This window comes from Lupinus angustifolius, chromosome LG02, assembly GCF_001865875.1.
Source record: "Lupinus angustifolius cultivar Tanjil chromosome LG02, LupAngTanjil_v1.0, whole genome shotgun sequence".
NCBI lineage: Eukaryota > Viridiplantae > Streptophyta > Magnoliopsida > Fabales > Fabaceae > Lupinus > Lupinus angustifolius.
In genome coordinates, this window is record NC_032010.1 from 23089852 (window position 1) to 23104439 (window position 14588).

Below are 14588 nucleotides of genomic sequence, written 5' to 3' on the forward strand. Positions count from 1 at the left end.
TATCTTTAACCTTACTTAATATTTTATTGATTCATATGAGTACCAAAGAAGTCAACGAATTCATCATATTCTTTACAAATCACACCTATATTTTTTTCTAGCATGGAATTTTTTAGTGAAGATAATATATCATATAGCACTAGACAACTATCACAAGTGTGCATCAAAATAATAAAAATGGAAAATAGTTTGTTGGAAGCATGAAAGGATAATTTTGGATGCAAAGGAATAAACAAATCTCACATTTCCAATAAAAAAGATTGCATATCCATTTTGATGTTCTTGGCTACAATAATTGGAGTTGACTTGTATGTCTATTATTGAGCAAATGTTTGTGTATTTCAATAATTTTAGTTAATTTAATGTTGTTGCCCATATATTGATAATAACCAATATAAACAGAAACATTTGTCTAAAAGGGAAAAAATTTCCTGGGAAATCTTTCCTTTTTCCATTCATTTTTTACATTTGTTTAGTCTATAGAAAAAATTAAATGGCCAAAAGGGGCTATGTATTAGCACAATTTTCAAATAATTCATTTTTAACACTACTATTTCTCATATTTATTTATATATCTCTTATAGATTGATAAAATTGTGATTTATCTCGCAGGTTATCTAATCTTATACATTTTTAGGAACTAGCGAGTCATACGCCACTCTAAATCGTAAGATTGTGAAATCACTAGTGATTTGCGAGTTTCAGATGTGCAAAAAAGAAAAAAAACTTGAAGACAAAAACTCATTTCACTTGCTCTATTCTCTTGTCCAAACACTAAATGGTGGATTTAAAGGACTTAAGGCCCAAATCGAAAGGTTAAAGAATATGATAAAAAATATGATTGAGAAATGTTCTTGGAATTTAAAAACACACAATAAGATAAAAATTGAAGTATGTCATGTAAAACATTTCTTATATTTTTGGAGAGAAATATTCTTTGTATATCAAAATACACTAAGTAACATTTTTTTTTTGGAAAGAAGAAGAATTGTCTCACTTTATACTTGTTATTTTTATACTCATTCCCAAAAAGAAAGTTGATAAAACTTTCTTGTACAAAGTTGATATAGAGAACACTTTTGAAACAAGAGGAGAAATTTGTTGCAAGTGGAGGTAGATATAATTTGTGAAAGAATAATGCAGCTACACTTTTGAATGCAATTTCCCTTGTTCATTTAGTCAAATCAACAAAATATAGCACAAACGTGCCTTCAAATAAAATAAAAACATGAAATTTTGCTTGTAGGATCATGGAAGGACACAATAAGAAGTGGTTGCATTATACCCGACAGGTTTGGTATTTCTGATGCAAAAGATTTGACAAGACTTTAGCTATTACTATATTCTATTGTTTTTATAACACTTGACATATAATATTTAAATGTACAACATTTTAATCATATTTTTCTATAGTTGATAAATTTATCTTAACTTTGCATATAATATATCATAGGAGTCAATTACTTTATCACACCATGTACCATTCAATATTCAAAGATTGTATTAGAGATAAACAAATGAAGCATTTGCAACCAATAAGATTCCCTTGTCTTTTCTGCACCCCAACATGCCACACAAATTATTCAAACATACCCTGAAATAGTTTTTCATCTTGATTTGATAGTACAATGAAGCTCAAACTTGTGTTCCTTCTGTTGTTAAAGTATGTTTGTTTCATTGTGGAATCAAAGTGTATCAAAGGGTGTGATTTAGCTTTAGCATCATACTATGTTCCTGTCTGGCCTATTGTATCACTAGGAAATATAACTAGCTTCATGCATTCAAATGTTTTAACCAATCCTAATGTTGTTACCAGCTACAATAAAGATAAAGTATTCAATGGAGATGTGATGTTAGCTTTATACAGAACCAATGTTCCATTCCCATGTGATTGCATTGGTGGTGAATTTCTTGGCCATGTTTTTGAGTATTCAGCTGTTGAAGGAGACACTTATGGTTTGATTGCAATGAAGAGATATTCCAATCTCACCACAGTTGAGATCTTGAAGAGGTTCAATAGCTATGATCCTAATCATATACCAGTCAATGCTAAGGTTAATGTCACTGTGAAATGTTCTTGTGGGAATAGTCAGATTTCAAAAGATTATGGATTGTTCATTACCTATCCCTTAAGGCCAGGGAATAATCTTCAGGAGCTTTCCAAGGAGACTAAAATTGATGCAAAGTTGCTGCAGAGTTATAACCCTGGTGTTAATTTCAGCCAAGAAAATGGAATTGTTTTCATTCCAGGAAAAGGTATGATTTTGGTGTTCTTGTAATACTTCTTCAAACAAGTTTTTGTATCTTTCAGCTAAAGGGTATTGAAATATATTGAATATTAAGTCACTAAATTTTTTCCTAAACTTTCCAGATCAAAATGGAGTCTATGTTCCCTTATACCCAAGGTATGTAACTTTAATTGTCCTACCATTCTGCATACACATGAAATTTGATGCTTCATGTTTGGTTCTTTGACTTTTATCTTTTAACTTTTCTTTTCTTTTCTCTCTTGCAGAACAGGAGGTTTGGCCTTTTAACTTTTCAGAGAGTTTTCAGCTTGATGTTTACATAAGGGTCATTTTGGTATGAAAAATGAGGATGAAAATTTCATAGATGAGTTTCCAATTAGACTTTACAAATAAAACTAACTCTTAAATTTGTCACCTTCATTCTTAGCCTCATACCAAAACTTATGGTAAGAATTGAAAGATAGCCAATGGCTCAATAAGCTTAAAATTGCTTCAATGTAAACAGGTGTAGCCAAAGGAGTTGCAGTTGGAATATCTATAGCAGCAACATGTGGACTTGTTTTATTAGTAATTTGTATATATGATAGATACTTCAAGAAGAAGGAAGGAGAAAAAGCTAAATTGTCTATAGAAAATTCAATAGGCTTTTCAACTCAAGATGGTACTTTCATACATATTTTTGTATCTCCTATTGTTTCCAAGTTATATAACTCTATGCCCCCTAGATATGATTAAATGTTGATTTTTCTTCCTCTTCTTGATGAAGCCTATGGTAGTGGTGAATATGAAACTTCAGGGTCCAGTGTGCATGCTTCTGCTCTTACAGGCATAATGGTGGCAAAATCATTGGAGTTCTCATATCAAGAACTAGCCAAGGCTACAAATAACTTCAGCTTAGATAATAAAATTGGTCAAGGTGGTTTTGGAGCTGTCTATTATGCAGAACTTAGAGGGGAGGTAAGAAGCTACATGTATCTTCAATTCTTGTTTTGGTAATTCATGTATCATAAGTTCTATTACATTATCAAATATTACATTAAAAGCATGTTACCTCACATACAAAGTTTTTACAATTTGTTTATAGGCACTTCAAATTAAGCATTTACTTTTTAAACTCTATTTATACTGTGTAGAAAACAGCAATTAAGAAGATGGATGTTCAAGCATCATCAGAATTTCTTGCTGAGTTGAAGGTCTTAACACATGTTCATCACTTGAATTTGGTAAACACAACACTCAAATTGTGACTCCTGATGTTATTTTTGTGTATTATAAATACTGAATCAGAATCCTCTCCGATACTAGAGAGGAAAGTGCTATGAAAAAAAACAAAAAATACCAGATGCAATTACGCTTGTATCCATTTACTTATAGTGAGAAAACACTTTTACCCTTAAAACTAAAGGAAAAAACAACACTCTCCTCTCGAGTATTGGAGATGATCCTGACTATTATATATTATGCTTGTCAATGAAGTTTTAAGCATAAGCTCTAAATAATCTTATGCATATACCTACCTTGTATAAACAACATAGGTGCGGTTGATTGGATATTGTGTTGAGGGGTCTCTTTTTCTTGTATATGAATACATTGACAATGGAAACTTAGGCCAATATTTGCATGGTAAAGGTAAGAACAACATACCATAAAGTAATGATATTTTCCAATAATAGTAAATTATTTTCATACAATTAATAATGACAATAACATGATTTCAGGGAAGGATCCATTACCATGGTCAACCAGGTTGCAAATTGCTCTGGATTCAGCAAGAGGTCTTGAATATATTCATGAACACACTGTGCCTTTATATATCCATCGTGATGTAAAATCTGCAAATATATTGATAGACAAAAATTTACGTGGAAAGGTTAGTTGTTTCAAACATTCTTGGTCTATATTAAAAAATGTTGATTTTCCATTTCTTTTTTGAGATTAATCATTTGAAACTATATAAGCTTTTTTATTATTCAGGTAGCAGATTTTGGCCTAACCAAACTTATTGAAGTTGGAACATCTTCACTACACACTCGTCTTGTGGGAACATTTGGATACATGCCACCAGAGTATGATTTATTTTGTTGTTGCATTAAGTGTTGGAACAAAGTGAAAACTTTTGTCGTGTGAAATGAAAAAACTCAAGTCCCACATAGGATTGGTGGAAAGACTTCAAGAGTGTTTATAATCCTTAAAATGCTGACACACATAATTAAAACACCCACACTTGCGTGCACCACCATCACCACTACCTCCACCATCTAGCTCGGCTCGTGTTTTATCATACTGTGAGTATTTCGAGAATTGTTGGCTTTTATTTATTACCTATATTTTGTGCATGCAGGTATGCTCAATATGGTGACATATCTCCAAAAATAGATGTATATGCATTTGGAGTTGTTCTTTATGAACTTATTTCTGCAAAGAATGCTGTTCTGAAGACAGGTGAAACAGTTGCTGAATCAAAGGGTCTTGTTAACTTGGTAAGTGTAACATGCATCTACATAAAAAAATCAGTGAATAGATTAATGCATCTACTTGAACCTGATGAAATAAAACTAAAGTTGACTAGTATATATTTGCATTGCAGTTTGAAGAAGCACTTAACCAGATTAATCCTTTAGAACCTCTTACCACACTGGTGGACCCTAGGCTTGGAGATAACTATCCAATTCAATCACTTCTCAAGGTGGAAACATTTTTCTCTCAATATAATTTATATATTAGAAATGATTGTGCAGCTTATCATATATAGTATTTAGAGTTTTGGCTTATTAACATGTTATAATGTGAGAAAGTGATTATTTGAGTTTCAGATTGCTGAACTTGGAAGAGCATGTACAAGAGATAATCCATTACTACGTCCTAACATGAAATCTATAGTTGTTGCTCTTATGACACTTTCATCATCTAATGAGGATAACACTACTTCTTCCTATGATAATCAAACTCTCATAAATCTACTCTTAGATGAAGGCTTTCGAGGGATAACTTTTTAACAACTTTTCACAACACATGTTTTGTATATGGATGAAGTTGGAACTTGTAGAAAATGATACATGTCTATATTCAAAATAATAATGATGAATGGTGAGTTTTCTTATTGGTGTATAGGTATTTGACAAAAACATATATAGATACCATGTTTTTTGATAGAAAAATACTGAATATTTTAATATTAAATCCTATAAAGATGTTCATCAAAATTGCTCATTCAAATACATCAATTTCGCAGTTTAAACCAGAATCGCTTACACCCTTATTTATCATTAAATACAAAGACAGTTTCTTTAACCCCACTTTGTTTCATATCAGCCCACCAAACCCAACTACTACTTGGGAATTTAAAACTCATTCACCAATTAAACTATTGACATGAGTTTCTGGAAAAGGGTACCACGAATTTTTTATATAATGCAATATAATTTTTTTTAAATAATTTAGTATATCTATATTGATAGTATAAAAAATTTATATTTGAAGCATGTTATTCATCTTTTATGTAATAACATGACTTCCCTAATTTCTTACTAATATGTAAAAAACTTTACCCTATGAATGTATAAATGTTAAAAAAACTATATTTGCATGGCCCACAGGATATGTTGGTCACCTATATATGCCTTCCATGGTGTATATGCCACGTGATGTATACTTTAAATGTACATGACATCAAATAATATGTCTCACAGTTTCTATATTTTTTAATTAAATTTATTGTGTTTTAGACAATTGAAATAGAGTTTAATCACATTATATTCTAAAAGGTTGATGATTCAATTCCTTTGAGCAACACTTGTTGAGAGAGACAGTCACGAATCCTCGAAAGAAATTATTAGTCATTACCTAAAAATATGAATAAATACTATTAGTAGTACAAAAAAAGAGTTTAATCTTTATGAATGGATTGAGTATTAAGGCATTGTTAATTATTTATATATTATTCATCGTTAACACTTCAATGAAATGATCTACTTATACATAATATTAAACTCATTCAAATAAGGTAGCTTATAATACATAAATGAGCATATATAAGCCAAAGTAGAAGATTAAATATATCAAATCATTATTTTTTAGTTATACTCCGACCTGAAATCAGAAATGAAAGTGAAAGTTGTTGATGATTACAATATTTAATTAGTGATTACTTTATTTTGAGTATAACTTTACCAGATTTGTTGAATAGAGTGACACAGTGGTGGGGCCTACATGCATTGTTCTTTGTTTCTCTCTGCATGAGTAGCCACAAATCCTTACCTCACATACCACGTTACATTTTCAAAAAATATTGCCATAAAGTTTATAACTTTTGTTCATTTCTGACCTTTCTTGCTTCTGGGTTTTCTCTCTCCGTCACTCTGAATTGTTGTGTCTGAAAAGGTATTATTCTCATTGGATTGGATCTAATGTATATGTTCATCATCATGCAACTTTTTTATGCCCATGTTTTGGTTCCAAATGTAGACTTGTGTTTCAGTGTTGAATTCTGTGAACAAAACATTATATGAAGCTTGAAGTTGTTTTTTATTTATTTTGTTTGAGATTGAGGATTTGGATTAATAGTTGGTTATATAGCTATTAGAAGAAAAAGAAAAAGAAAACATTTTTAGAAGCTTTAATATGGGAAAGAGCTTATTTTCACTTCAAAAACTGATGAAAATTTGGTTTCAATATTGGGGAGAAAGAACATAAAATTGGCAGGGTGAGTTGAATAATTAGCTTTTAAGGCTTTCCCCTTTTTGCACAGTTTTGGTATAACTATTGTTCTTTTAATCTTATTGTTTCTGTTTTTGTCCATGTTATTATTACAAGAAAATATATCAAAATAAAAACTTGCTTCACCTCTGAAACCTGATTTTAAAACCTTCATGTTACTGATTTATAACATTATGGTTATGTATATATTTTGCAGGGAGTAGCCTCTTGTTTATACTATTTGGTGTGTGCATATGGCTTCCCTTGGTGATATAGGACTTTCAGCAGCAATAAACCTTCTTAGTGCATTTGTTTTCTTGGTGGCATTTGCAATACTTAGGATCCAACCTATAAATGATAGAGTGTATTTTCCAAAATGGTATATGAAGGGTTTAAGAAGCAGTCCTTTGCATGCAAGGGCATTTGTGAGCAAGTTTGTCAATTTAGATTTCACTTCATATGTAAAGTTCTTGAATTGGATGCCTGCAGCATTGCAAATGCCAGAACCCGAACTAATCGACCACGCCGGCTTGGATTCGGCTGTTTACTTGAGGATCTACTTGCTTGGGTATGTCTAAGCCATCATTATTTGCAGCATCAATGTATGGCTTTCTGATATTAAACTTACTATTGTTGAATTTGTATGTTTGGGTCATTTGAAACCCATTAATTTGGAAAGACATTGGCATTAATGTTTTAACTGTTAGTCTTATATAGCTTGGCTTCAATGAAGTTCATATGCATAAAAAAGTATGTATAGATGTCCAAATCTCTATCTACCACTAAACCTTTTTTGTTAATTGATAATGATACATCACAACTAATTGCAAATAAAAGTGCATAGTCCTCTTCTTACTCTTAGATTATATCTCGAACTGTGCGAGAATCACTTCTAACTTTTCTGCAGAGATCCACACTTTATAATCTAATAGTTATTCACTCACTTGGAGACCACACCATTGAGTTGTCTTATTCATTGACAATAAATTGTTGTAACTGGAGTTTCTTTTTTTGGAATTCTATGTTATGTTTTAGCTCAAAGTTTATTTTCGGCATGTCTTTTCTTTTGGCTAACTGCATCCTCTTATCCAATTGAAATGCAGGCTGAAAATATTTGCTCCCATTGCATTCCTGGCATTTTCTGTTATGGTTCCTGTCAATTGGACGAATAACACTTTGAATCGTTCAAATCTGACATATAGTAGCATAGATAAGCTTTCTATATCAAATATTCCCCTTGGATCAAATAGGTATGCAAACTTTTCAATTGGTAGGATTATTGTTATTTCAATTCTTAACCTTTCTTTTTAACTCTAGATATATTCTATCATTTAGTATGAACTTTCTACTAACATAATATCTTAGGTGTTTATTTAAAAGAACAATGTGTATTGATATCACAAACATTAAAAGAACAGTACGTATTAATTGAACATGCTTCACCTCTATGCAATTTCATGCCAATATAAATCACTTTGAAACAATTTATCATGTTCTCTGATCATTGGTTTTATAAATCCTTACTGCTTTCCTGAATTAGTAACAGATTTTGTTTTGTACAAGCATGCTTATCTTCTAAAGAATTGTTACATGTATTGTAGATTTTGGACCCATTTGGTAATGGCTTATGTTTTTACCTTCTGGACATGCTATATCTTGAAAAGGGAGTATCAACTCGTTGCAACAATGAGGTTGCATTTTCTTGCATCACAAAGGCGCCGTTCTGACCAGTTTACAGTAAGAAGTTTACTAATATGAATATGTTCAGAATCATAGTACCATGCCTTCTGTGATAGAGATTTATATCGTACCCTATGGATGTATGCGATCTTACACCACGAGCAGAAATGTTGTTTCCCGACTGGCAGCCATTAATGATTGCTAATATTTATTCTCTCTGGATATATCCAACTATTTGTTACACCAAAGTTGTTGTGCTCTTCAATGATTTCGCTTTTGCTTTGAGTTCCCTCCTGCTCCTTCTTCAAGCAATTAATCTATATTTGTGCAGGTAATTGTGCGGAATGTACCGCCTGATGCTGATGAATCAGTTAGTGAACTTGTCGAACATTTCTTTTTGGTCAACCATCCAGATCACTATCTTACTCATCAGGTCTGATCCTCTTTCCTACATATATGCCTAAGCAATGTCTCCTATTTTTTCAAATATATTGCTTTGGTTAACTTTTCTAATATCTTCTCTAACATTTCTAATATCTTTTGCTTTGAACTTCCCCAACAAAGTAAAACATATTGTTTTGGTTAATAACACAGACTACTATGCTTGAACAACCCACCTTTTATAACATACAATAACCAACCTCGGAAACAAAAAGGAAAGTTTGACAATGAATTGCAACTTTTGTTAAGGTTCCATCTCCAAACCAATTGGGGAAGGCAATGTGGGACTTACTTTCCAACAACTTTGATGGAGTTATCCCTTAATTTTTCATTGGGGTTACTATAGCCATTTGATTTTATTGTAATAATGGATACCTAGGTATCATATTCAACCTATTTTTTATCCTTCTATCACTTAGCTTATACTGGATTAGGCTGTTTCTTTTTATCCTGCCATGTTGTTTCTTGTTTCTTACTTCAAAGATATTTTTGCAGGTTGTTTACAATGCAAAGAAACTTTCTAGTCTAGTTGCTATGAAGAAGAAAATGCAGAATTGGCTTGACTACTATCAACTTAAGCATTCTAGAAATCAATCTGCAAGGCCAACTAAAAGGGTATACAAATCTGGTTCATTTGAACTCCAAATTGTCTTCCATTTTGAATTTGGTTTCAGCATTAGCTTCATCTTGCCTCTTTTTAAGCCTTTCCATTTCATTATTTTTCTTGCACCATGTTATTCCAGTGGTTAACATTGTACTTGCAGACTGGTTTTTTAGGCCTTTGTGGTAGTAAAGTAGATGCGATGGATTTCTATAATACTGAAATCGAGAAACTATCAAAAGAAGTAAGTGATGGACTGTTCTTTTCTTACCTTCTATGTTTTTACAATTTCTCTAGTATTGGATGTGTCTTCTTTGTGATTGCATTACATGTAACTTACAACTTTTATACCTTCTATGTTTTTGTTCTTTTTTGTGGATGAAGATCTTCAAAGTTGATGCTGTATGCAATGATAATTACTTCATAAATTGTAACTCTCTTTGAAGGATTACGTACCACTTGTTGTAATCATGTTGTTTCTGCCATTGTTTAAATTAAAACTTCAATAACTAATAATGAAATTATTATATTTTCCTCTAAGCTATGCTATTTAAGATACCTATAATAAGAAAATCCTTTGTAGAAGCCACCCAGTGAGCATGTTCATTATTATATGCACTTCTCCAAATTGATTTTCTGTTAAAATACTTCTCTTGCATAATTTTGCTGGATATAAATTATTGAATTGTTATTAACTTTCAGATAGAATTGGAGAGAGATAAGGTGATGCAGAATCCCAAGTCTATAATGCCAGCAGCTTTTGTTTCCTTTAGAACTCGTTGGGGCGCTGCAGTTTGTGCACAAACTCAACAAACTAAGAACCCAACAATATGGTTGACTGAGTGGGCTCCGGAACCTCGTGATGTGTATTGGGATAACATGTCAATACCATATGTTTCACTCACAATAAGGAGGCTTATAATTTTTGTTGCTTTCTTCTTTCTCACTTTCTTTTTCATGATCCCCATTGCATTTGTTCAATCACTAGCTAACATTGAAGGCATTGAAAAAGCAGCTCCTTTTCTTAAGCCCTTTATCGAAATGTAAGCGTTTTCTTATAATTTCAATGCCTCCTTTTTAGTTTCTTGCATTAAGGAAAGGTTTTGCTGCTTTTGTTCTTGCAACCAAGGCTGATTAGACCCTATAATGTGTTGGAAGTTATAAGTCTTGCATTAATGTAGTGCGCCTTTTCGTTGCAGAAAATTCATAAAATCATTGATACAAGGTTTCCTACCCGGAATTGCTTTGAAGTTATTCCTCATTTTCTTGCCAACAATATTGATGATAATGTCCAAATTCGAAGGGTTTATAAGCTTGTCTGGTCTAGAAAGGAGAGCAGCCACAAGATATTACATCTTCCAGTTCATTAATGTTTTTCTTGGGAGCATAATAACTGGGACTGCATTCCAACAATTAGATAAATTTATCCACCAATCTGCAAATGAGTAAGTCCTCCCCTTATATGCACTTCTAATAACCTTTAATTATAAGAGATATAGCAAGTTTTATGAAACTGATTTTACTTTGCCTTTAAAGTTCATGTATGTTTGCAAATAGATTAACAGGCATTATAGCTTGCATTCATTATATTCACACATTGTGGTCTCTGTAGTTAGTTGGGCAGAATTTATGTGTACAGAAAAGCTGTAAAACAAGAACTGAAAATATATTTTCCATCTGAATAACATAACAGCCACACTGTATTTTCATTAGGTAGTAGTTACTTAATATGCCTTAACATTAGCTGACTATATTGCATGAACTTGATTGAAATTCTCCTATCTCAAGTAATTTCCTCGATACACATACCAACTGTTCGAGGGTGAGCTTGTTGCAACGATAAGGTTGTTGCTTAGTGGCCATGAGGTTACGGGTTCGAATCCTGGAAACAATCTCTCTGCTTACAGAGGTAAAACTACGTACGTCTACCCTCTCCAGACCCCCTAAGTGGGAGCCTCATGCATTGGCCATCCTTTTTTACGATTTACTTTAAATATTTTCTTTACAATATTACCATTTACTATGCATGCAGAATTCCAAAAACAATTGGTGTCTCAATTCCAATGAAAGCAACTTTCTTCATAACTTACATAATGGTGGATGGATGGGCTGGTTGTGCTGGTGAGATTCTAAGGTTGAAGCCATTGATATTTTTTCATTTGAAAAATTTCTTCTTGGTGAAGACAGACAAGGACCGCGAAGAAGCAATGGATCCTGGGACTATTGGTTTCAATACAGGAGAACCTCAAATACAACTTTATTTCTTACTTGGCCTTGTTTATGCTGTGGTTACACCCTTTCTACTTCCATACATCATAGTGTTCTTTGGTTTTGCATATGTCGTCTACCGACATCAGGTAAAAATTTGTTCATCAAACCTCTTTACAGTGGGCACAAAGTTAGTATATTTGTCATCACATGAGAATTTCTAAGGATGACTGTTCTATTTTCTGATTGAAGCATATATATCTAGGAGAAATTGGTGGAGTTAGACAAAGTCAATCTAAACCATTGAATAAATCTTTTATGTCAAATATATCCAGATAGAATTTTTTTGACTTAAAGTACAATATATTTGGTGAGGTTTTGTATGAACAGAAGAGCAAATTGAAATTGTGTTCGGAAAAAAATTTGGTGAGTAGTTACTAAATTTCCATCAGCTGTTGGAAACTTAAATGTGTTTGCTCTTTATATGTCATTGGAGTTAGAAGTTTGCATGTCCTATCTGTTGTTAATGCCTGAAATTGAATGACAGATTATAAATGTGTACAATCAAGAATATGAGAGTGCTGCTGCATTCTGGCCTGATGTTCATGGGCGCATTATATTTGCATTAGTGATCTCACAGCTTCTGTTAATGGGATTAATGAGTACAAAAGAAGCTGCTAACTCAACTCCATTGCTCATAGCTCTGCCAGTTTTAACCATATGGTTCCATATATTTTGCAAGGGACGATATGAACCCGCTTTTATAAGACATCCATTACAGGTTATACTTGTGTTTTTCTCATTGCTTTTGAGCAATCAAGGATTTCCTCTTATTCCCCATTATTCCTTTATCAAATTCTTTTTGTGTGTGTGAACTTCAGGAAGCAATGATGAAGGACACGTTGGAGCGCACAAGAGAGCCAAACTTCAATTTGAAAGAGTTCCTCCAGAATGCATATATCCACCCTGTTTTCAAGGGTGATGAAGATAATGACAGTGAAGTAATGAGTGAAGGGTGGGAGCAGGAGCCTGCAGTTGTCCAAACAAAACGCCAGTCAAAACGAAGCACACCATTGCCGAGCAAGCGTAGTGGTTCGGTATCACCCTCCTCTCCTTCCCTGCATGAGTCATGACACTGCTGATATGCATTCTAGGCCTTACTAAATTCATTCCTTAGTTCAATATTAGATAAGTAAGTGGCCACCTAAGTGAGGTAAGGTTTGATGAAAAGCTTGGTAGTATAGTTAGCTCAGAACTCCTTTTATTTCATCTTACTGGCTGCTTAACCATTTCCAAATGCCCAGTCAAGCTTAGTTTATTTTCCTCTTACTAACGAAATCGTTATCTCTCCTTTTTTTTTGCGGTAAGGTTGTTTGTTTTTTGACCTGAAATGCGTATAAATCTTGGAAACTTCGCTTGTAAGGGTAAAACTGTACGAATATATGTCTATCACCACTAGACCCAACTAGGTGTGAGAACCTCATGCATTAGGTTGTCGTTTTTATTAGAAGTGTCGGGGGAAAAATAAAGTCTGACAAATGACAGATTGACACAGGCATCCATGAAACATGGATCAGGTGTTAACTGTTCTGCAAGGTGGTCTGTACACAAAATGTGTGTTTGCTGAATAACATGTTAAATGGTTGATGATAAGAAACAATTTAAGTGTTAGTGTGATCCACTTTCTAGCAAACAAATAAAACAAGAGTGAATTCCGCCAGTAAGGAAGATTGTATACTTACTTCTCTACACTTTGATCAAACTACAATGAAAATTCTAATTGTTGATGACTTTTGAACTGCATCCCATTAGGATTAACTATTATGTGGGTAGTTAAAACAAAGGAAAAATTGTCAACTCATTATGATAACAACTTATAGATTGGGTTTACTGTTTTTCAATATTAGAATAAAATGAAATTTGGTGTCATATAGTAAAACTTATATAACTAGAGCAACTTGTAAGATTGAGTTGGGTGCTTGAAGGACTCTCTGAAATTGCATTTGCAACTATAGATGACTTCAGTATCCTGAGCAAGAATTAACAAAAATAAGAATGACTCAGTAATATCTAATGGGGTCTAAGAATAATAAATGTACATGACCCAAGATTTGAATCCAAAACCATCTAATATTATATTACATTGTGCCAAATAATTGTAAAAGTTCTAATACCCCATTATTTATACGACCCATTTCTTTTGGTCTTGAAGACTATAGCCTTACTTTTATACATATGATTGCTAATTGTTAATTATCCTTTCTCCCTCTTTACCATCATTTCAATCTTCAAAATACCGTAGATCTTCAAGTAGAAGAGACATGAAGATGATGGTGCTACAAAGTTAATTGTGGTCCACTCAAGGAAAGAGACATGACAGTCCCTACGTTCACAGTAGATTTGTTTTGCATCCTCATCCTCCTATGTTGCTCACAACTTTTTCATTACTATTTTTTCTGGGTGGGTAGGGTCTTTATTTTTTCACATCACCCATTTCATTATTGTTTTTTCGGGTCATTCTTATTTTCTTCTTAAAATAACTTCTGCATACATGCTTTCGGAAGTATTTTAAATTTTGTTTCAAAAGCATTCGAGAAGAATAAACAACAATTAAACCTTAATCTCCACTATTATCTCCAACATTCGAGAAGAAAAAAAGAGATGGCAGAAACTGGGGGTGTTGAAAGAAGCCACTCCTTCCCTATTATCTCCAC

At 32.8% G+C, this 14588-nt stretch overlaps 2 protein-coding genes across 2 annotated transcripts; both read left to right on the forward strand.

Annotated features, from left to right (window-relative positions):
• LOC109340793 (lysM domain receptor-like kinase 3) lies at positions 1530–5317 on the forward strand. Its single transcript, XM_019578538.1, has 12 exons — positions 1530–2256; positions 2372–2405; positions 2516–2523; positions 2755–2910; positions 3016–3206; positions 3383–3472; positions 3785–3878; positions 3968–4119; positions 4224–4315; positions 4591–4729; positions 4837–4935; positions 5063–5317. Exons 1-12 carry the CDS (start codon positions 1629–1631, stop codon positions 5243–5245), a joined length of 1866 nt encoding a protein of 621 aa, XP_019434083.1. The 5' UTR covers positions 1530–1628; the 3' UTR covers positions 5246–5317.
• On the forward strand, positions 6491–13266 carry LOC109340789 (calcium permeable stress-gated cation channel 1-like). The gene is made up of 12 exons (XM_019578529.1): positions 6491–6629; positions 7162–7512; positions 8048–8194; positions 8546–8681; positions 8956–9057; positions 9561–9680; positions 9830–9910; positions 10369–10709; positions 10866–11111; positions 11699–12023; positions 12422–12655; positions 12756–13266. Exons 2-12 carry the CDS (start codon positions 7199–7201, stop codon positions 13005–13007), a joined length of 2298 nt encoding a protein of 765 aa, XP_019434074.1. The 5' UTR covers positions 6491–6629; positions 7162–7198; the 3' UTR covers positions 13008–13266.